Source organism: Anas acuta, chromosome 22 (assembly GCF_963932015.1).
Source record: "Anas acuta chromosome 22, bAnaAcu1.1, whole genome shotgun sequence".
Lineage (NCBI taxonomy): Eukaryota > Metazoa > Chordata > Aves > Anseriformes > Anatidae > Anas > Anas acuta.
In genome coordinates, this window is record NC_089000.1 from 6,647,395 (window position 1) to 6,665,724 (window position 18,330).

At 67.1% G+C, this 18,330-nt stretch overlaps 3 protein-coding genes across 8 annotated transcripts; all 3 read left to right on the plus strand.

The window, feature by feature from the left end:
• The first annotated feature begins 916 nt into the window (after window positions 1–916).
• Window positions 917–2,409, plus strand: LOC137843576 (transcription factor HES-2-like). The gene is made up of 4 exons (XM_068658970.1): window positions 917–979; window positions 1,050–1,145; window positions 1,443–1,533; window positions 1,613–2,409. Exons 1-4 carry the CDS (start codon window positions 917–919, stop codon window positions 1,786–1,788), a joined length of 426 nt encoding a protein of 141 aa, XP_068515071.1. The 3' UTR covers window positions 1,789–2,409.
• A 1,123-nt stretch (window positions 2,410–3,532) lies between these two features.
• On the plus strand, window positions 3,533–13,712 carry ACOT7 (acyl-CoA thioesterase 7). Of its 3 annotated transcripts, XM_068658716.1 has the most exons (10): window positions 3,533–3,691; window positions 4,098–4,215; window positions 4,515–4,671; window positions 6,264–6,355; window positions 6,481–6,595; window positions 7,146–7,160; window positions 7,639–7,725; window positions 10,132–10,248; window positions 10,702–10,886; window positions 12,939–13,712. In XM_068658716.1, exons 1-10 carry the CDS (start codon window positions 3,639–3,641, stop codon window positions 13,041–13,043), a joined length of 1,044 nt encoding a protein of 347 aa, XP_068514817.1. In that variant the 5' UTR covers window positions 3,533–3,638; the 3' UTR covers window positions 13,044–13,712. The 3 variants fall into 3 exon arrangements, with proteins under 3 accessions (XP_068514817.1, XP_068514815.1, XP_068514816.1); XM_068658714.1 differs by lacking the exon at window positions 3,533–3,691 and having other exon boundaries at window positions 3,927–4,215; XM_068658715.1 differs by lacking the exons at window positions 3,533–3,691; window positions 7,146–7,160 and having other exon boundaries at window positions 3,932–4,215.
• Window positions 13,713–14,147: 435 nt separating this feature from the next.
• GPR153 (G protein-coupled receptor 153) lies at window positions 14,148–18,283 on the plus strand. Of its 4 annotated transcripts, none has more exons than XM_068658698.1 (6): window positions 14,148–14,299; window positions 15,470–15,935; window positions 16,078–16,507; window positions 16,573–16,762; window positions 16,840–17,024; window positions 17,091–18,283. In XM_068658698.1, exons 2-6 carry the CDS (start codon window positions 15,559–15,561, stop codon window positions 17,715–17,717), a joined length of 1,809 nt encoding a protein of 602 aa, XP_068514799.1. In that variant the 5' UTR covers window positions 14,148–14,299; window positions 15,470–15,558; the 3' UTR covers window positions 17,718–18,283. The 4 variants fall into 4 exon arrangements, with proteins under 4 accessions (XP_068514799.1, XP_068514803.1, XP_068514801.1 ...); XM_068658702.1 differs by having other exon boundaries at window positions 16,654–16,762; XM_068658700.1 differs by having other exon boundaries at window positions 14,151–14,299; window positions 15,525–15,935.
• The last annotated feature ends 47 nt before the right edge of the window (window positions 18,284–18,330 follow it).

Consider the following 18,330-nt stretch of genomic DNA (forward strand, 5'->3'; position numbering starts at 1 on the left):
GGCCCGGCCCCGCCGGCTCCTCCTCCTCCTCCCCCGGGGCCGGCCCGCCCCGCCGCCCCCCCCCTTCCCCGGTCCCGGCCCCTCCGCCCGCCCCGCCGGCAGCCCCGCCGTCGGGGCACGGCGGCCGCCCCGCCGCCCGGCGGACCCTGCCCGGGGGCGCAGGACCCGGGGGCGCGGCGCCACCTACCCCGGGCGCGGCGGGGGCCGCCGGTGGCCCCGGGACCGCGCAGCCCCCGGTGGTGACGAGTCCCCGGACACGTCGGTGGCGGCGGGGAGCGGGGCGGGGGTGGTCGTAGGGGGGCACGGGGCCGGGGGCGGGCGGTGCCGGGGCTGTGCCCCCCCCCCGCGCAGGGGGTGCCGCGGGCGTGGGCAGCCGCTGTGCCTCTCGGCAGCTTTGGGCGCCGCGTTTCGGCCCCGTTTTTGAGCCCTCGGGACGAGAAATTCACTTTCCGATAAGATCCGGGGCTGCGCCGGGAGCCGCTGCAGAAAGGAGGCGGCGAGGGGCGCGGGGTGCCGGCAGGGTGCCCCCCACCCCTTCTGCGCCCCCGGTCCTGCGGCAGCCGCCGAGCCTCCGCCGCCCCCCCGCCGCCCGCAGCCCTCCCGGCACCGCGGGGCTGCCCCTTCGGGCACCGACGGCCGGTACCGGGGGCAGGCTCCGACGCCCCCCCCGCTCCTTCAGCACCGCGAACAGCGGCGGGGGCGCCTCCAGCACCGCGGACAGCGGCGAGGCCGGGCCCCCCCGCCCCCTGCCTCCCGGCCTCCCTCCTGCCCTGCCCTCCCCTCCCCTCCCTGCCCTCCCTTCCAGCCTCTCCGTGCCCGCCCGCCCTGCCCCGACGGCGCAGTGCCGGGGAGGGAGGCGGGGCGGCCCGACGGCCCCATAAAGGCGGCGTTGGCGGCTGCGGAGCTCCGGAGCGCGATGTCCCCGACGGGCTCCCCTCCACCGAGGCCCCCGCGCCGCCCCGCCGCCGAGATGCGCAAGGTGAGCGGCCGCCCCCCCGGGGGGTCCCGTGGAGGCCGGGCCGCCCTCACCGCCCCCCTTCTCCCCGCAGACCCTCAAGCCCCTGCTGGAGAAGCGGCGCCGCGCCCGCATCAACGAGAGCCTCAACCAGCTCAAGGCGCTCATCCTGCCGCTCGTCGGCAAGGACGTGAGTGCCCCGGCCCCGGCCCCCCCCTCCCGGCCCGCCCCCGAGCCGCCCCCGCCGCCCCGTCCCGTCGAGCCCCTTCCCGGTCCCCGGCGCTGCCCGCTCCCCCCTTCCCTGCCTGCCCGCCCCCTCGGCGCAGCCCCGACCCCTGCCCGCAGCCCCCGACCCTGCCCTCCCTCTCCACGCCCCCCCGCTTCTTCTCGCCCCAGCCCGGCCCCCCCCCAGCTCGTGTCCCGTGCCCGGTGCCGGTGCCCCCTCCCTCCGGTGCCGGTGCCCGCCACTGACCCACCGGCCCCGCAGAGCTCCCACTGCTCCAAGCTGGAGAAGGCAGACATCCTGGAGATGACCGTGCAGTTCCTCAAGGAGGTGCCGGCTGCGCCCTCGGCACCAGGTGAGCCCCCCCCGAACCCCTCGCCCACCCCCTGACCCCCCACTCACCCGGCCTCCCACTGATGGCCACCTCTCCGCAGAGCCCTCCGAGAGTTTCCGTGCCGGGTACCGCGCCTGCCTGGCCCGCCTGGGCACCCTGCTGCCCCCCCCGCCGCCACCCGCCACCCGCCGCCACCTCCCGGAGCTGCCGCCTGCCACCTGCCCCAAGGCCACCCCGTCACCGCCACCCTCCGTCCCGCTCTGGCGGCCCTGGTAGCCCCCCCCCCGTGCATCGCTGTACATAGCCCTATTTATTTGTACAGACCCCAGGGACCCCCTTTGTACAAATAAACCTTTTGCCAAAGCTGCGCTCTGCTGCCCGGGGTGCGCCGAGGGGAGCCCGGCTGCCCCCCAGCTGTACCCCGGCTCGGTCCATGTCCCTCCTGCCTGCACCACCTGCCCAGGCCTCCCCCCGGGAGCGGTGAAACGGCAGCCAGCGTGGTCCGGCTGCAGCCACGGCCCCCCGGTAATTACCCGGGCAAGCTGCGGCACGGGCACCTTGACGCAATGGCCTGGCAGCGCTCGCACCCTGCTCCTGCATCAGGCCTGGGCCTGTCCCCAGCCTCGCACGTGGGCACGCAGTGGCCCTGCCAGCTCCTGGCCGTGGATTTTGGGTGCTGGGGAAGCTGCGTCCACCTCGGGGTCTCGGGGGAACCCCCAGGGGAGGTGCCGCATCCCCACTAACCCCCCATGTGTTCTCCAGCTGCTCTGTCCCGTTGCTCCCAGCAGTTCCCAGCAAGCTGGGCACGGAGCTTCCTCGAGCACTGGGAACCACGAGGGCTGGGGAAGGAGAAGGATGGGGCTGCGGGCAGCCCGACGGGGCGTCCTCCTGCTCGGGCAGGTGCCAGCAGGTGTCTGCACAGGCCCCGAGGCTGCGACCTCCCCGAACCTCCTGGGGTGGGCAGCTGAGCAGGGGGAGGCAGCAGTGGGGCTGCAGCACCTCGGGGCAGAGCGCAGCCCCACGGCAGAGCTGTGGGGCCACCATCCCGCCCGTGCCTGCAGCCAGGGCTTGTCCGGGTGGCTCCTGGAGTGGGGACAGGCGGCTTGCCTGTGGGCCACTCACCATGGAGCCGTGCCCAGCTGCCCGGGCACGCCGCAGCGGCTCCGCCGCCCACGGGGGCTCCGGGTGACGAAGCAGTTTCGCTCAGCACTTCCAGGGTCCCGGGCGCTGCCCGCGGCCCCCGGGGCTGGCAGGGAAGCTCCACGCGAGCGTGGGAAAGGAGCGGGTGTCAGCAGGGAGCCGTGCCCCAGCCCCACACGTGTCTGCCCGGTGCTGGGCACCCCACGGTTCGCTCGTGGGCCCTGGGTGTGCACAGCACGGCTGGGGGGAGCCGGGGCCGTGTGGGTGCCGAGATCCCAGGTGGCCGGGGTCTCACTGCTCGGCCCGTGGGGGGGCCACAGCCGGCTCCAGTGTCCCAGGCCGGTGTCAGGGAGCCTCTGCCCGCTGCCAGCCTCTGTGGCGCGGTGTCCCCGTGGCTCCCACAGGGGTCCCGGAGCCCACCTGGGTGCCGGGCACCCGGTGCTGGCTGCGGGGCTCCCCCAGCTCCGGGCTGGGTGCCGTACTGGGGACGGTGCTTTTAGGGAACGGAGGCTTGGAGGGGAATGAGCCCCCCGGGTATGCTTGGGGCACAACCGGGCACGGCTCGGCCGGGGGCACCGGGGGCTGCATCACCCCGGGAGCGGCTCGGGGGTGCCCCGGGGCCTCCCCCCGGCGGGTAAAGCACCGGGTGGGGCAGGTGCACCGGGAGCCTCCGGTGCTGGGAGAGGTGTGCGGGGGGGGCGCACCGGCGGCGGGGCTGCCGGCACCGGGGGCTGCGCCCTGGGCGCCGCCGGGTCCCGGTCCCGGTGCCGGTGCCGGTGCCGGTGCCGGTGCCGGTGCCGGTGCCGGTGCCGGTGCCATCCCGGTGCCATCCCGGTGCCGTCCCCCCCCCCCGCCCCCCCCGGTGTCTCCGCCCCCTGCGCAGGGCCGGGGCGGGGCGGGTTGTGCTGTGCGGGGCGGTGCCGGTTCCGTTCCGCGCCGCCGCCGCCGCCGCTGCAGCGCCGTTGCTGGCGGGCACCGGGGCCGCTATGGCGGAGCGGGGCGCACCGGGCCCGGGCCCGGCCACCATCCAGGTCTCCAGGTAACGGCCGCGACCCCCCCACCCCCCCACATCCCGGGGGTCGCCCGGTGCCGTCCGTTTTTTTGTTTTTTTTTATCCCGGTGCCGCCGCCCCGCCCGGTGCCGGTGCCCTTGGGCCGCCCTCGGGGCGCTGCAAGGGGCAGGACCGGGGCCGGGCGGGGTTTGGGGGGGGCCGGGCGGGGCTGATGGGGGGGGGGGCGGTCCGAGCACAGCCCCCCCCCACCCCCGGAGGCCGCGCCCCGCTGCCGGTACCGGGAGGTTTCCAAGGAAACGGGCAGGAAGCGGGCGCCACGTGCAGCCGTCGGGGGCATCCGGGGGGCACCGGGCATGGCGGGTGGGGGGCACCGGGAGGACATGGGGGGGGGCGTCGGGCCGGACCCCCCCGCGGCTGAGCGGTGCCTCCGCAGGATCATGCGTCCCGACGACGCCAACGTGGCCGGGAACGTGCACGGCGGCACCGTGCTGAAGATGATCGAGGAGGCGGGGGCCATCATCAGCACCCGGCACTGCAACTCCGGCACCGGGGTGAGCGGGGATGGGGAGGGCAAGGGGGTGCCGGCGGGGGGTGCCTGGGTGCCCCCCATAACCCGTGGCTGGGCCCCGGGGCTCGGGGGGTGCCCCCTTTCCTGCTGCGGTGCAGCCGGAGGAAGGCGCGCGCTTCTCGCGCCATCGCGGAAGGGGAAGCGTTTTTGGGGGGTGCAGCAGGTGCTGAGCCCACACCCGTGGGGTCCTGCAATGGAGCAGGGTGTGCTCCATCCTCCTCCTCTTCCTCATCTTCCTCTTCCCCCCCCGGGGGCTCTGACCCCGCTGCTCCGTGCCCCCAGGAGCCCTGCGTGGCCGCGCTGGCGCGCGTGGAGCGGACGGACTTCCTCTCCCCCATGTGCATCGGCGAGGTGGCCAACGTCAGCGCCGAGATCACCTACACCTCCAAGCACTCGGTGGAAGTCCAGGTCAACGTCATGTCCGAGAACATTTTAACAGGTAAACGGCCCCAGGTGGCCCTCTGCTTCGCTCCGTATGGGCACCGGAGCTGTCCCCATATAGCGGTGTCGGGGTCTGCCCCGTGCGCGGCTGTGCCACGGGCTGGGGGTGCCCCAGTGCAGCCGAGCTCCTCGCTACGTGTGGCTTGGTGAGCAGGGCAGGGACATGCAGCAATTGGCCCCGGGACTGTGGTGCTGGTGGTGCTGGTGCCCGGGGGATGCTGCGAGGAGCAGCCGGTGCCCGGCAGGCGGCAGGTTGGTGCCGCAGCGTGCCGGGAGCGGTGGCCGTGGTGACACTAGGGGGCTGTGCTGGCTGCGAGCATCGCTGCGTGCTGCGGATATCGCCGGGTGTTTCTGCAGGCCCTGCTGCTGGCAGAAGCTGTGGGACCGCAGCTCGGTCCCGATGCAGCATGCAGGGTACCCCGGGGACCCCTGGCCATGCGTGGTGGCTGCTGGAGCGCGTGCCGGGTCTGTGCTCCCTCCTGGATGAAGAGGGTCTGCAATGAGATGCCCCATTGTGTTTTGGTGCAGCCTCCGCTTTTTTAGGACTTAGTTTTTTCTTTCAAGGAGGTCTCGTGGTGCTGTCTCTGGGCGTGGGGGGAAAGCAGTCCCGCTTCGAATCCCCTTCTCCAGCTGCCCACTGCTGGCCGTGGGTCTCCTGCCGGTACGAGCGCAGCCGCGGTGGCAAACCCCAGGCTCCTGCATCAGCTGTGCAGGGCCACCAGGGCTGGGAACACCTCCTGGCCCTCAAAGCTTTGGAGAAACACCTGCTATGAGCAAAGAGCCCATGCTGGTACCGCTGTGCCTCATCCCTTATCGCATCGGGCTGGGGCACACAGCTCTGCTCTTCTTTCTGTGCCCCAGACGAGAGCTCTCTGCTCAGCTCAGGGCTTCAGCCCCGCAGGGGTTGTTGCTGAGGGCTGCAGACGTGCTGACTCGTGCTCCTAGCTTGCTGAAGGCGTGCAGCTTTCTGCAGGAGCCTTTCCTCTCCTTTTGCCACCTTGCTACCCCCGGAGTGCCGGGGAGGACACGAGCTTCCAGCATCGTGCGCGGTCTCTCCAGCCCTGGCTCTCCCTGGAGCTGGCTCAGGTTCCTTCTCCTAAATCCCGAGAAGGAAACGGAGGAACCGAACCACAACCAGCAGCCAGAAGTCACTGAATGGTGTCTGCTTTCTCTTTCGTTTCCCACCTCCCTGTTTTAGATCGCCGGTTCTGAGAAGCAGCACAGGGCAAAGAGCGCGGCTTCCTGGAACGGCTGTGCGGGGGACACCGGGGGGGCTCCTCCGGCACCCATGGGTGTGAGCCCCCCATCCGAGAGGGCTGCGGGGACACGGGGCACCCACGGGCACCAGGCAGCGCGCTGGGGAGGGGCAGCACAGCTCCGCAGGCCTGTTGTGGTGCAGCTGATGAGTTTCGACCAAAAATCGGAATAATTTAGCGCACGCGGCTGGCTCGGAGCTGACAAAAGCCCTTTCCTGGTGGTTGCCATGGTTACTGGCTGGGCTGCTCGGGGTGTTTTTGCCGGGGTGTGCCGCGCCGCCAGCGCCGTGTGCCCAGGGCCGCCACCACGCTCACGCTGCCCTCCCTCTGCCAGGGGCCAAGAAGGTGACGAACAAGGCGACGCTGTGGTACGTGCCGCTGGCCCTGAAGAACGTGAACAAGGTGGTCGAGGTGCCCCCCATCCAGGTAGGGCTGGGCGCCAGCACGGCTGTCCCTGGTGTGAGCAGGGCTGGGGGGCGCCCGGGACTGCTAATGGGCACCCGGCTGCTGCCCATGGCCAGGGGGTGCTCCAAACGTGCTTTTCTTTCCAGTATGCGCGGAAGGAGCAGGAGGACGAGGGGAGGAAGCGCTACGAGGAGCAGAAGCTGGATCGGCTGGAAACCAAGCAAAGGAACGGCGACGTGATCATGCCGGTGATCAACCCAGGTAACGCAGCCCCTGCTGGCAGCGCGTGTCCTCGGGGGGTGTCTCCGTTCTTTCTGCGAGGTCTCCCTGGGCTAAAGGAAGGTGGAAAGCATCTTTTATTTCCCTGAGTTTCCTGCTGCTGGTATGCCCAAGGAGGAGGAGTTCTTTGGGTGTTTGCAGCTCCTCCGGGCCCTGTGGTCCAGCAGGGAGGCAGAGGGATGAGCTTGGGCACAAAACTAGGGCAGGCAGCTGCAGCCGGGCTTCTGGAGCTTGTGTTCACAGAACCAGCTCTGCTCTGCTGCCTGCGTGTGCTCAGAGAGCTGCAGGAGCCACGGCTCAGGCCCTCATCCTGGCTTGGTGATGCTGCAGCTACCAGGGACCCCAAAAGCGTTTCTCACAGAACTCAGATACCCACACCCTTAGTGCCGTGGGGTCAGGGTGTCAGCTTCTGGGAATGCCAAATGTGCCTGGCTGCACACGGATGCGTGGGGACTGAACTGGGTCACCTCCGTGGTAATAAATGCTGGAAGTTGCTTAAATGCCTTTTTTCCTTTGCTCTCCCTGCTCACAGACAGACAGACAAAAGGTAAGGCTGGGGGCACGGTGGGTGGCAGGAGCATCTGTGCTGCTGTACAGGAATACGTGCTGCTACCTGGGGGGGTGGGAGCAGAGATGGTGAGGCTGAGCACAAAGTGTGGTCCCCTGAGATGCTGCCAAACGCAGAGGGGTGAACAGGCCAGGTTTGGAAAACCTTGCGGGTACCCCTTGCGTTCAGTGCGCTCCAGTTTGCTTTCAGGCTCCTGCTGACTTTTCAAAGAAAAAACAGAGCTTGAATAAAATTGGTAGGCAAAGAGCAGGGAGGTGGCCGTTCATCACACTTTCAGTACCCTGTCCTTTCAGGGCTTCTTGGGACCGATGTAGGAGTTTTGTCCCGACTTGGGAGCGTTTCAGTTTGCAGCAGCTGGCGCAGCACCGTCCCCAGGGCGCGTGGGTCGCTGCCACGGGTGGGCTGGCAGGCACCCGCCGCACCACGCTAACCCCTCCGTGTCTCTCTCTGCGAGCAGAGCCGCACACCGTGGGCTACAGCCAGTCCAGCCTGATCCACCTGGTGGGCCCGTCGGACTGCACGCTGCTCGGCTTCGTCCACGGAGGTGAGTGAGCGCCGCGGGGAGCGGGAGGTGGCCGCATCCCAGGGGGTCCGCTCAGCGCCGCCCCGGCCCCACAGCTGGTGGGGTTGAGGCACCCGGCCTCCTGCCCACAGCAAACACGCCATATGGCCGGATTTTAGAGCAGCAGCATGCCAAATTGTTGTTTTTTTTTGTTTTTTTTTTTTTGGGGTGTAAGCAAGTGCTGCAGCAGGTGAAGCACCCTCGCTGCCAGGAGCGAAGCGCTGCGCCTCCTGGGCTGCGGCAGCGCTGCCAGGTGCCCCTCTGCACATCGTTTTAGCCGTGTGTGTTGTGCAGCTGATACCTGGATCCTGTGTTTGGTGACAATTATAATGCACCATTTACTTCATTTTTAGCCTTTTTGTGCTTGCGATCCCGAAGCAGTGCCTAATGGCACCGCGCGTGGTAAGCTCAGAGAGCCGGGAACGAGCCCCTGGGAGCGTGGAGAATGGTAAATGGAGTAACAGGGTGAGGATAATTGGGGAGAGCAATTTTCTCATTACCTACAAAGGACTGTCTGCGTGTGTCTGGAACGAAACGAGCAGGGCTTTCAGCGCAGCAGTAATGGGTTACCGCACCTGAAGCAGCGTTTTTTATCGGAGCTGGTTACGGATGCGGTGATCTTCAGCACAGGGTGAGCATGTGAAACTTCTTTTTTTAAATGGAAAAAAAAAAAAAAGACACAGCATCTGAGCAAAAATGGAGCAAGTGCAGACTGCACAGGCTTTTGGCCACGTGAATCTTTTCAGGTGGAAAACTTGTGCTGCTCCCTTGCCAGCAGCTGGTGAGTCCCCGGGGCCCACCGGAGGCTTTGGGGGCTGGCAGGGAGCAAACCCCAGGGCTGGCCCCAGGGGGTCCCTGCAGCCCCCTGCTGAACCTCGTGGCTCCAGCACCTGCAGCAGGTGGATGCAGTCATACCTGGTTCAGCAGTGCCCCAAAAAGGCAAAGACAGAGCAGGCAGACCAGCAACGGGGCACGGGCCATGGCACCACGCAGGGAAGCACCCGCGGCACCTGTGGCTCTGACAGCCCAGGCACGGGGACGTGTTTGTCTCCCCTTCCACAGAACAGAGCTGAGATGCCACCAAACTTCAAGGTATAATTAGCAGCTGTGAGGCCTAATTAGCACAAGGCAACAGATGCGGTAAGAATAGAGCGTGGTGCCAGCGCCGCTATTTTGATCCCAGCGCGAATCACAGGACCCTAGAAAAATCCCACCAGGGCTGCAGAACGATGTCTGCCGTGGGGACACAGCTCCAGGCTCCTGCACCGTGCTCAGGCACCTGCTCAAAAATACTTAAATCTTATCACGAGTGCACAATATTTCTCATTTTTTGTGCTTCTCAGGCATCCCGAGCAGCCGGGCTGTTTGCAGTGGCAGCGCGGGGACGGCTGGCGGTGGCAGCGCTGCGGGGGGATGCAGGTTTCTGATGGGTTTCCCCCGCTGCGTGCCCGTGGCAGTGGGGACAGCTCCCGGCCATCCCTCACCATCCTCGGTGCTCGTGGCAGGAAACGTGAGGGTGCCATCAGAGCGCTGCTGGAAAATAAAAACACACGGTGTGGGGGGCAAACACACAGTGACACGGCCTGGGGGGGTCCGGAACAAGCAAACGCCGCCTCCTCCCCAGGGTCTGGCACCAGCCTGGTGGCCAAAAAAAATGGGTGGTTGCCATGGCAACGCCCCGATCCCCTTGGGGATGCTGCCATCCAGGTCGGTGGAGGCACGTGGGGCTCGTGGCTGCGCCGGGGGCCAGGGCATCGCCCCTCGCCCGCCTTCAGGAGGGGTGGTTTCCATTTTTATATATATATTAAGGAAACGCTGTTAAAAATAGAACCTTCAAACCCAGTCAACACGCTGCCGCTGCTTGCAAGATCCACAGGCAGTTTTGAATTCAGAAATATCTCTGCCACCAGATGTTGGGACTCGTGTTCGGCGAGGGCTCTGGCTCTGTTTTAAAAAAAGCCCAGGGAACTGACACAGTCAGACCGTAAATCCTACAATTTCGTTGCCATCTTTCACATTGCAAATCTCAAATTATAAATACCGAGTGTAGAAATTACTGCAATTTGAGGGAGTAATTTCCTCGGGGCTGGCAGCTCTGCTGGGTGTGATGAGGGGGGGCCTGGCGAGGGGCGAGCTGCCCGGGCAGGATGGGGGTCCTGAGCCGTGCACCAGCGAGCTGGGCGTGCGGGAGGCACGGGGCTGTGCAGCCAGGGGAAAAGATCCCTTTGCTTAGCGGGGACAGACAGGCTTCTCAGAGGAAGCTTTCCAGGCTTTGTAGTCTTTAAGCTCCAAAATAAACGCTCCAGCTCTCGAATCCTCAGCCCTGGGCTGGTGCTGGTGGCCATCGGCACTGCGCCAGGGAGCCACGGCTCTGCCTTCCTCCCGCAGGGGTCACCATGAAGCTGATGGACGAGGTCGCTGGGATCGTGGCCGCTCGCCACTGCAAGACCAACATCGTCACCGCCTCCGTGGACGCCATCAACTTCCACGAGAAGATCAAGAAAGGTCAGGGGGGTGCGGGGGTGCAGGCGGCGGTGCCTCTGCCGGGTGCACACCGCAGGGGAACGCCGTCCTGGTGAGCCTCGTGCGGCGCTCAGCTGCCCGTGGGTCCTGGTAAAGCACAAAAGAGCAGAAATCTGCAGCATCCCCTGTGCTGATGCAGAGAGGAGACCCGGGGCAGCAGGCACCCGGTACCTGGGACATGGTTTTGGGCATCGAATTAACCTTGGGTGCCCGAAACTGAGTGGTGCTGGTGCGCGAGGAGCGTCACTGGGGCAGCCCCTGTCCTGTGCGTAACGCTGGTGGCTGCAGCCTGGGGCCGAGCCCTGCCAGGGGCGTCACGGGTGCCCCGTGGGCACGCTCAGGGTCCCGTGGGTCCTGCCTGCACGTGGCGAGCTTTCTGCTCACAGGTGTGGCTGCAGTGCCCTCGTGGGTGAGCCACCCCTCCGCTCTCTGCAGGCAGTGTTATCACCATCTCGGGGCGCATGACCTTCACGAGCAATAAGTCCATGGAAATCGAAGTCTTTGTGGATGCCGACCCTTTTGTGGATGAGCCGCAGGAGCGATACCGTGCCGTCAGCGCGTTCTTCACCTACGTGTCCCTGAGCAAGGAGGGGAAGCCCCTGCCTGTCCCTCAGCTGCTGGTAAGGGCTCGCTCGGTGCGCACCCAGCCCCATGCTGCTCGGGCTTCTGAACACAAATGTTCTGCTCTTTGCTGCAAGCAGGGGAGGTTTCAGGCTTCCTGTTTATTAAACGCTGAATATTTCACATACTTGGGCTTTTCATGTGATGCCCTCGGGGCTTTGTTGTCCAACAAAACCTCTTCCTCTGAATTGTTCAGCAGAAAAACATGAGCATAAATGAGCCTCGCCAAGCCAGGCTTCAGGGTTGGTTTTGTTTATTTATTTTTTTTTAATTTCTTCTGGTTGAAAACTGCCAGCACAGAGATTTGTTTTTCCTTTCTCACAACATGAGGGAAATCTGTCGCTGGAGCTTCACGGCTTCCTCCCTCCCCGCGGTGACCCAATGGGTGCCCGCAGCCCCCGGCCCCGCCGCCCTCCTCCCGCTCCCGGCTCCTGGATGCCGGCGGCGCTGAGCTGACGCAGCGCTGATGGCAGGGAGTTGTTTCTTGATTAATATTTCATGCCGAGTAGATCTCCTTCTGTTCTGCGCTCTGTGACATTTTGGAGTATTTTGTGGGCTAATTATACATTAGCCATCCAAGCTGCGCTCCTCGGAGCCGTTTTCCATCCCCGCTTCCTGCGGCAGGCGGCGCGGTGCCTCCCGCGGGCTGGGGCTGGCTCAGACCCCGCACGGTTCTGGCCAGGCCGGCAGCCCCACGGCTCCACCACCACGGTGCGAGTGCTGCCGCGGGGCTGGCGGTGCTGGAGGGCAGGATCTGGCCCACTGCCCGGCAGGTTTCCCACCAGGCACTCGTATCCGAACGCTCGCGTCCAACCCGTGCGCTGCCTCTGGCTCCAGCCCCAGCCGAAGTTGAACTCGGGAGATCTTTTTTTAAATTTCTGAATAATTTAGGGAACGCGTGTTACTGGAATGGAATGTGCTGCGAGCTATTAATCTGTTGCTGTGAATATGTCCTGGTGGGGTTTGGTGGCACCGCAGCAGCGCGGGGCTCCTGGTGTCCTCCCTCGCAGGCAGGAGCTGAGCCGTGGGGAGCCTGGGTGCCAGACGAGGTTGTGCTCATCCCTAACGGGGGTGCTGCCAGCTCCGTTATGCTCAGGCTGGGTTCATCTGGGTGATTCTCTGAATTAAAGAGGTCGCTGGACTGGGGCAGCCACAGCACCGCGGTCACGGGCAGCCCGTGGTGTGGCACCGCTGCCATGCAGGGAGCCAGGGGTTGCTTTTCTGTAGGGCTTTGACATCAGGGTGAGCCAAGTTTTCAGCTGTGATTGCGTTGCCTGTCCGAGCAGGCAGTCCAAGCAGAGCAGAGTTGCATCTTCTTGCTGGCAGTAATTTAATTATTAATCTCTATTGTCCCAGTGGAGCTTAGAGTAATGCATCTTTAACGAGCTCTCAGAGGGAGCCGCGCTGTGTGCAGCGATGGCATTTCTTTTTTCTCTCTCCTGCGAGCTAACCCGAAGGGCATCCATGCTGGGGGCTCAGTGGCTGGCAGGCTGGGGGCTGCTTGGAGCCCCCCGCGTGGGGCATGTGGCTGCAGGGCTGGGAACGAGCAGCAGCACGGGGCCAGGAGCTTGGGGACGCAGCTTCTGGGAGCTCAACATGGTGCTGTGCTGGGGGTGAGGGGGGTGATTTTGGGGCTGCCTTGCTGTGACCCTGAGTCATCTCCGGGTGCTGGAGCGTCCCTCGGCTGGGAAAGGAGCTCCCTCATCCGTGGGGCATCCAGGCAGGGGCTACGGCTGGCCAAGCCTGGGGCAGAGGGGATAAAACACAGTGCAAGGGACATGGGATAATGTGGAAGTGTCACCGCGAGGGGCTGTGAGGTGAGGGTGCTGTCCCATCGTGGGCAGCAGGAGCAGCCGGCGGTGCCCAGGACGTGGCCAGGCTCCATCCGGCACCTCCCACGGCCGGTGCTGTGGGCGCCGCCGACAGCTGGAAGGGAACTGAACTTATTGATTGAACAAAGTCCGTGTAAACTTGCCCACGCATCAGATCTGCCCGTTCAGCTCCTCATTAAGCTAATGTTCATGGCTTTGCTTTCTTTCGCTTACTGCCAGACGGAAACCGAAGACGAGAAGAGGCGCTTTGAGGAAGGGAAGGGGAGATACCTCCAAACAAAAGCCAAGAGACAGGCGCAGATGCAGCAGGCTGCCCAGCACTGATCTCCGACCCGGACCAAAGCGCTCGCAGGAGAGCCGCCGGCGACCGCGTGCTGCTCAAGTATTCACTCGGCCAAACCTCCCCGTCCCCATTTGTGTTGTGTTACGTGTGCGGGGCCTCGTGCGCTGCCACTGCGCCGTGCCGTGCCGTGCCGTGCCGTGCCGTGCCGTGCCGTGCCGTGCCGTGCCGCAGGAGCGGGCTGGAGCACAGCCGGTGTTCTAGGTGCGCTGCAGCGATGCCAGCAGCGAGCTGCTGCTGGATTTACCGCCCTCACCCTGTGTATTAAACGGCTTAAATGCTCCAGAAAGCCTCCGGGATCCGCCTGGCTCTCGGGAGCATTTGCATGGGTTTGTCAGCGAGCCCCAGAGCCCCGGTTTTGGGGTTTAATCCCCAGCTCCTGCCCCCACCGCGGCAGCGTGCACGCACGTGGCAGCACAAGGGACGCACGAGGCCCCGAGTCTTTGTGAAGCTGTGTTAAACTTCCAGTATGTCCTAAAAAATGTACACCAAAGCTTATTTATGATACTTGCGCCTATAAAAGCGACCGAGTATTGTATTGAATGTCTCAGCCCCTTTCCATTGACAGCCCTAGGTAGTATCTCCGTGCGCATCTAAGTTATTTGAGGAATTCTGTGACATAAATAAAGTCTGTCAGCTCTGACTGGAATAAAGGGGGTGTCACTTTTTTCCTGAAGCAGCGGCACGGCTGGCTTAAGAGCTTATTCCCAACCCTGGCTCCGAGCTGCCGCGGGTGTTCTGCTCCCTGCTGACATTTCCCCATTCCCTGTAATCCTGGGGGTGGGCTCGCAGCCCCCCATCCTCTGCCCTTGGGGGGGTGGCAGACCCCTGGGCTGGCTCCCCAGCGTGTCCCCAATCCAAGGGGGTGTGGGGACGGGGCGGGGGTGTCCGGGGGCAAAACCGGGCGGGGGGCTGCAGCCCCCGGGGAGGGGACCGGGGGGGACAAAGGGATGAAGGGATGAAGCCGCTGTCCCCGTCGCCGCGCCCAGCACCGCGGCTGTCCCCGCGCTGTCCCCGCGGCCCCGGGGGCGCTGCTGGGGATGCTCGGGGGGGCGGGGGCCGGGGTCCGCTCCCGTGCCCGTGCCCGTGCCGGCGCGGCGGGCGGTGCCGAGACATGCGCTGTGCCGCCCGGCGCGGCCCCGGCTGGGCGCACGGCTCGGTGCGGCTCGGCGCGGCTCGGTGCGGGAGGCAGCCCCGCAACCGGGGGGGGAACCGGGCGGAACCGGGCGGAACCGGGCAGGTACGGGAAGGGCGGCACCGGCACCGGCGGCGTCCTTCTGCCGCCGGGCTGCCCCCGCCGTCGGGCAACCGGGGGCGCCGTGCGCTGGAGGAGCACCGGGGAGCGCGGGGATCCGCTCCGGTACCGGGCGGGCGAGGGGCTGCGGGAGCCGGGACCGGGGCCGGGACCGGGGCCGGGGGTGGGGGTGGTGGGGGGGTGGGGGGAGAGGCGCCGGTGCCCCTCGGGCAGCCCCCGGGGAGGCAGCTCCGGCTCTGCCCGACGGCGCCTCCCGGCTCCGGGGCTCCCGGGGACCCGCCGGGGCGGCGGGGGCGAGCGCGGGGTTGGTGCCGTGGGGCAGCCGCCGAGGACGGGGCGTCCGCGGGGGGTTCCGGCACGGCGGGGGTCGCCGAGCCCCCCGGGGCGCTCCGTGCCGCCTCCCCCGCAGCCCGGCACCTCCCGAGACGCGCGGCGGGGGGATGCGGAGGGCTGGGGTTACATAAGAGCGGGTGCTTTCCCCCTCCTCTGCCTCCTTTTTCCCCCTTCTCTCTGCCCCCCCCGGGGCCGTGCAGCGCCCCCGGGGGCAGCCCCACGCGGGGTTTGTCTCTCGTGGACGAGCAGCCCCTGCGCAGCCCGCGTGGCCGCAGCCCCGGGGAAGCTCCCCGCATCCGTGGGGTGTCCGGGAGCTTCCCCAGGGCACCGTCGGCGTGGGCCGTGGGCTTCCCTCGGCAGCACAGCAGGCTCCGGAGGCTGTTTTTCCTGTAGTTATTTTTAAGAAAGAAAATCCTTGCCTTTTATTGGGAAGCCCAGAATAGCTCCCGGCGTTTGGCAGCCGTGCGATGCGGCTCGTGGGTGCTGTGCGGGGCTGTGCCCCGTGGGCAGACCCCGCAGGAGGGGTCCCTGACCCCCCGAGCATCTCGCCGGCTGGCACGGCACGGGGCCGCGGGCAGCTTCCCGCTCCGGGGGCGAGGAGGTTGTGTCGGCAGCGCCGTGGCTGCCAGCCTGCTGCTTCTTCCCGAGGAGTCTAATTATAGCTGCGAGACTGCGCTGCCTCCTCTCCACCCGCTACCGTGCCCGTGCCGGAGGCCCTCGGGCTCATCCTCGGTGGGCAACGGCCCTCGGGCGAGCGTGCGCGGGGACGCGGCGGCACCACGGGGCACCCGTGGGGTGCTGACAGCCTGCGCTCGCTTGCAGGTGCTGGGCTCGGCGGTGCCCAGAACCAGCCTCGATGGCCTGATGTGTGCCCTAGATGCCTGCGGCTGCGGCCCCGCGGCGCCTCGCCGATGGTGCCGCGTCCCTCCACCATGCGCGATGAGCAGCGGCTGCCCGGCAATGCGGTAGCCTGGCTGGCGTGCGCCGGGGTCTCGCTGCTCGCCAACGCCTGGGGCATCCTCAGCATCAGCGCCAAGCAGAAGAAGTGGAAGCCGCTGGAGTTCCTGCTCTGCTCCCTGGCGGGCACCCACATCCTCAACACCGCCATCCCCATCACCACATACGCCGTGGTGCAGCTCCGGCGGCGGCGCTCGGGCTACGAGTGGAACGAGGGCCTCTGCAAGGTCTTCGTCTCCACCTTCTACACCCTCACGCTGGTCACCTGCTTCTCCGTCACCTCCCTCTCCTACCACCGCATGTGGATGGTCCGCTGGCCCGTCAACTACAGGTACCGAGGCTTTGCCTGTCCCGTGCCCCGTCCCCCGGCACGCTTCAGTGGCTGTGCCAGCACGTGGGGAGGGGGAGAGAGCCCTGGCACGCAGCCCCCTCTCTGTGCTGAGCATGTCGGGCGCTCTGCCGCCTCTCCCCAGGCTGAGCAACACCAGGAAGCAAGCGGTTCACACTGTGATGGGGATCTGGATGGTCTCCTTCATCCTCTCCACGCTGCCGGCCGTGGGGTGGCACGACACCACCGAGCGCTTCTACGCCAGGGACTGCCGCTTCGTCGTGACGGAGATCGGCCTGGGCTTCGGCGTCTGCTTCCTGCTCCTCATCGGGGGCAGCATGGCTGTGGGCGCCGTCTGCATCGCCATCGCCCTCTTCCACACCCTCTGGGGACGGCGCGGCCCCGACGCCAGCAAGAACCGCTTCCACGTGCCCACCATCGTGGTGGAGGACGCCCAGGGCAAGCGGCGCTCCTCCATCGACGGCTCCGAGCCCATCAAGACCTCCCTGCAGATCACCTACCTGGTCACCGTCATCGTCCTCATCTACGACGTCCTGATGGGCTTCCCGGTGCTGGTGAGTGCCGCGGGGACGGGGCGGGGGCGCGCGGGGGGGCCGCTGGTGACGTGCCGGTGCCGCAGGTGGTGAGCGCCGCCAGCCTGCGCTCGGACGCCTCCTCTGACTGGATGGTGCTGTGCCTCATCTGGTGCTCGCTGGCGCAGTCCCTGCTCCTGCCCCTCTTCCTCTGGGCCTGTGACCGCTACCGTGCCGACCCGCGCGCCGTCTGCGAGAAGTGCCGCGCCGTCCTGGCCAGCGACGACGGGGACGAAGGTGGGGTGCGTGGCGGGGAGGGGGCGCGTGCTGGGGACAGGGGGTGCCCAAAGTGACAGCGGACCCGTTCCCGGCAGAAAGCAGCCTGGAGGGCGCCGTGGCTGGCGAGCTGGTGTACGACCGCCCCTACGAGTACGGCTGCGCGGCCGAGGTCCTGGCGCTGGACCCCGTCGCCACGCGGGACTTCTCGGCGCTGGAGCGGGGCCTGCCCCCGGTGAGCCCCGCCAGGACGGAGCCGGGGGACCGCATGCAGTACCTGCAGGTAAGGGGCTGCCTGCGGGTGGGGCAGCGGGGCCGCGGCACCCGGCACCAACCGCGCTCCCCGCAGGTGCCCCCGCTGCGGCGGTTCTCCCACGACGAGACGGACCTGTGGACCAGCAGCCAGGTCGCAGCCTACCTGCAGCGCTGGGGGGCCGGCGGGGAGGCGGCGGGGCTGGCACGGCTCCTGGCCCCCCGCCGCGATCGACCCCGCCATGGCTTCATCCCCTGCCCCGAGGAGCAGCTCGCCTACCGCCGCCGGCGCCGCTCTGCCGACAGCCTGGTCTCCCCGCTGCACGTCCCCGGAGAGGGGCTGCACCTCGCCGACCTCCATGGCCTCGGTGGCGAGGAAGGGGCCACCGGGAGCCCGGGGCGCTCGGCCTCGGTGGCCCTGCTGCCTGTTGCTGCGCCACACCAGTCCAGCCTGCTGGCTGCCTTCCCGCTGGCCGCCCTCCAGCACGAGCCCCGGGCACTGCCGGGCCCACCGGGTGCCCTCGCCGTCCCCGGGCCGCGGCTGGCCCCCGAGGACCCGGCACGGCTCTTCGCCCCGCGGCCCGCCGAGCGCTGTGGGGGCCGGGCGCTGCGGCCAGGCCTTGGGGACGGCGGCCGGGGCAGCAGCAGCAGCCTCCTCAGCTCGCCGTCGGCTTCCTCGGGGTACGTCACGTTCCTCTCGGGGTCCATCGGATCGGCCTCGTAGGGCCGGGATGGGACAGGATGGGACGGGACGGCCGTAACCGGACAGAATGGACTGGGCGTTACGGCACAGAACGGGACTGAGCAGCACGGGACGGAACGGGCTGGGCTGTGCGTTATGGGCTGTGCGTTATGGACTGTGCGTTACGGGCCGTGCATTACAGGACAGAACGGGCCACGCCGTGCGTTACGGGCTGTGCGTTATGGGATGGAACGGGCCCAGCTGTGCGTTATAGGCTGTGCGTTACGGGACGGCACAGGCTGAGCCATGCGTTACGGGACAGAATGGGCTGAGCTGTGCGTTACGGGCTGTGCATTATGGACAGAACGGGCTGTGCATTACAGGCTGTGTATTATGGGATGGCACAGGCCGAGCTGTGCGTTACGGGCTGTGCGTTACGGGACACGTTGGGCCGTGCTGTGCCGTGCGTTACGGTGCGGCCCAGGCACAGCCCGCTGCAGGCAGGTCCCCAGGGGCCTCCCCGGGCCGCTCCCCGCTCCACACCCAGCTCTACTTGAGGCTATTTTTTAACTTTTATTTTCCAATTTTCAATAAAAAACCCACTCGCAGCACTGCGGGCCCTGACGGGGGGGGGGGGTGAGGCGGGGCGGGGCGA

What these genes read in the sequence shown, in the direction of transcription:
- ACOT7 (XM_068658714.1), top strand. Translation starts at nt 4,018, where the DNA reads ATGGCGGGTGGGGGGCACCGGGAGGACATGGGGGGGGGCGTCGGGCCG. An exon ending in GTCCGAGAACATTTTAACAG is followed by an intron (nt 4,672 to 6,263) that starts GTAAACGGCCCC and finishes TCCCTCTGCCAG; the next exon opens with GGGCCAAGAAGGTGACGAAC. An exon ending in TCGAGGTGCCCCCCATCCAG is followed by an intron (nt 6,356 to 6,480) that starts GTAGGGCTGGGC and finishes TTTTCTTTCCAG; the next exon opens with TATGCGCGGAAGGAGCAGGA.
- LOC137843576 (XM_068658970.1), top strand. Translation starts at nt 917, where the DNA reads ATGTCCCCGACGGGCTCCCCTCCACCGAGGCCCCCGCGCCGCCCCGCC. An exon ending in TGCCGCTCGTCGGCAAGGAC is followed by an intron (nt 1,146 to 1,442) that starts GTGAGTGCCCCG and finishes CCGGCCCCGCAG; the next exon opens with AGCTCCCACTGCTCCAAGCT. An exon ending in GGCTGCGCCCTCGGCACCAG is followed by an intron (nt 1,534 to 1,612) that starts GTGAGCCCCCCC and finishes ACCTCTCCGCAG; the next exon opens with AGCCCTCCGAGAGTTTCCGT.
- GPR153 (XM_068658698.1), top strand. Translation starts at nt 15,559, where the DNA reads ATGGTGCCGCGTCCCTCCACCATGCGCGATGAGCAGCGGCTGCCCGGC. An exon ending in CGCTGGCCCGTCAACTACAG is followed by an intron (nt 15,936 to 16,077) that starts GTACCGAGGCTT and finishes GCCTCTCCCCAG; the next exon opens with GCTGAGCAACACCAGGAAGC. An exon ending in CAGCGACGACGGGGACGAAG is followed by an intron (nt 16,763 to 16,839) that starts GTGGGGTGCGTG and finishes CGTTCCCGGCAG; the next exon opens with AAAGCAGCCTGGAGGGCGCC.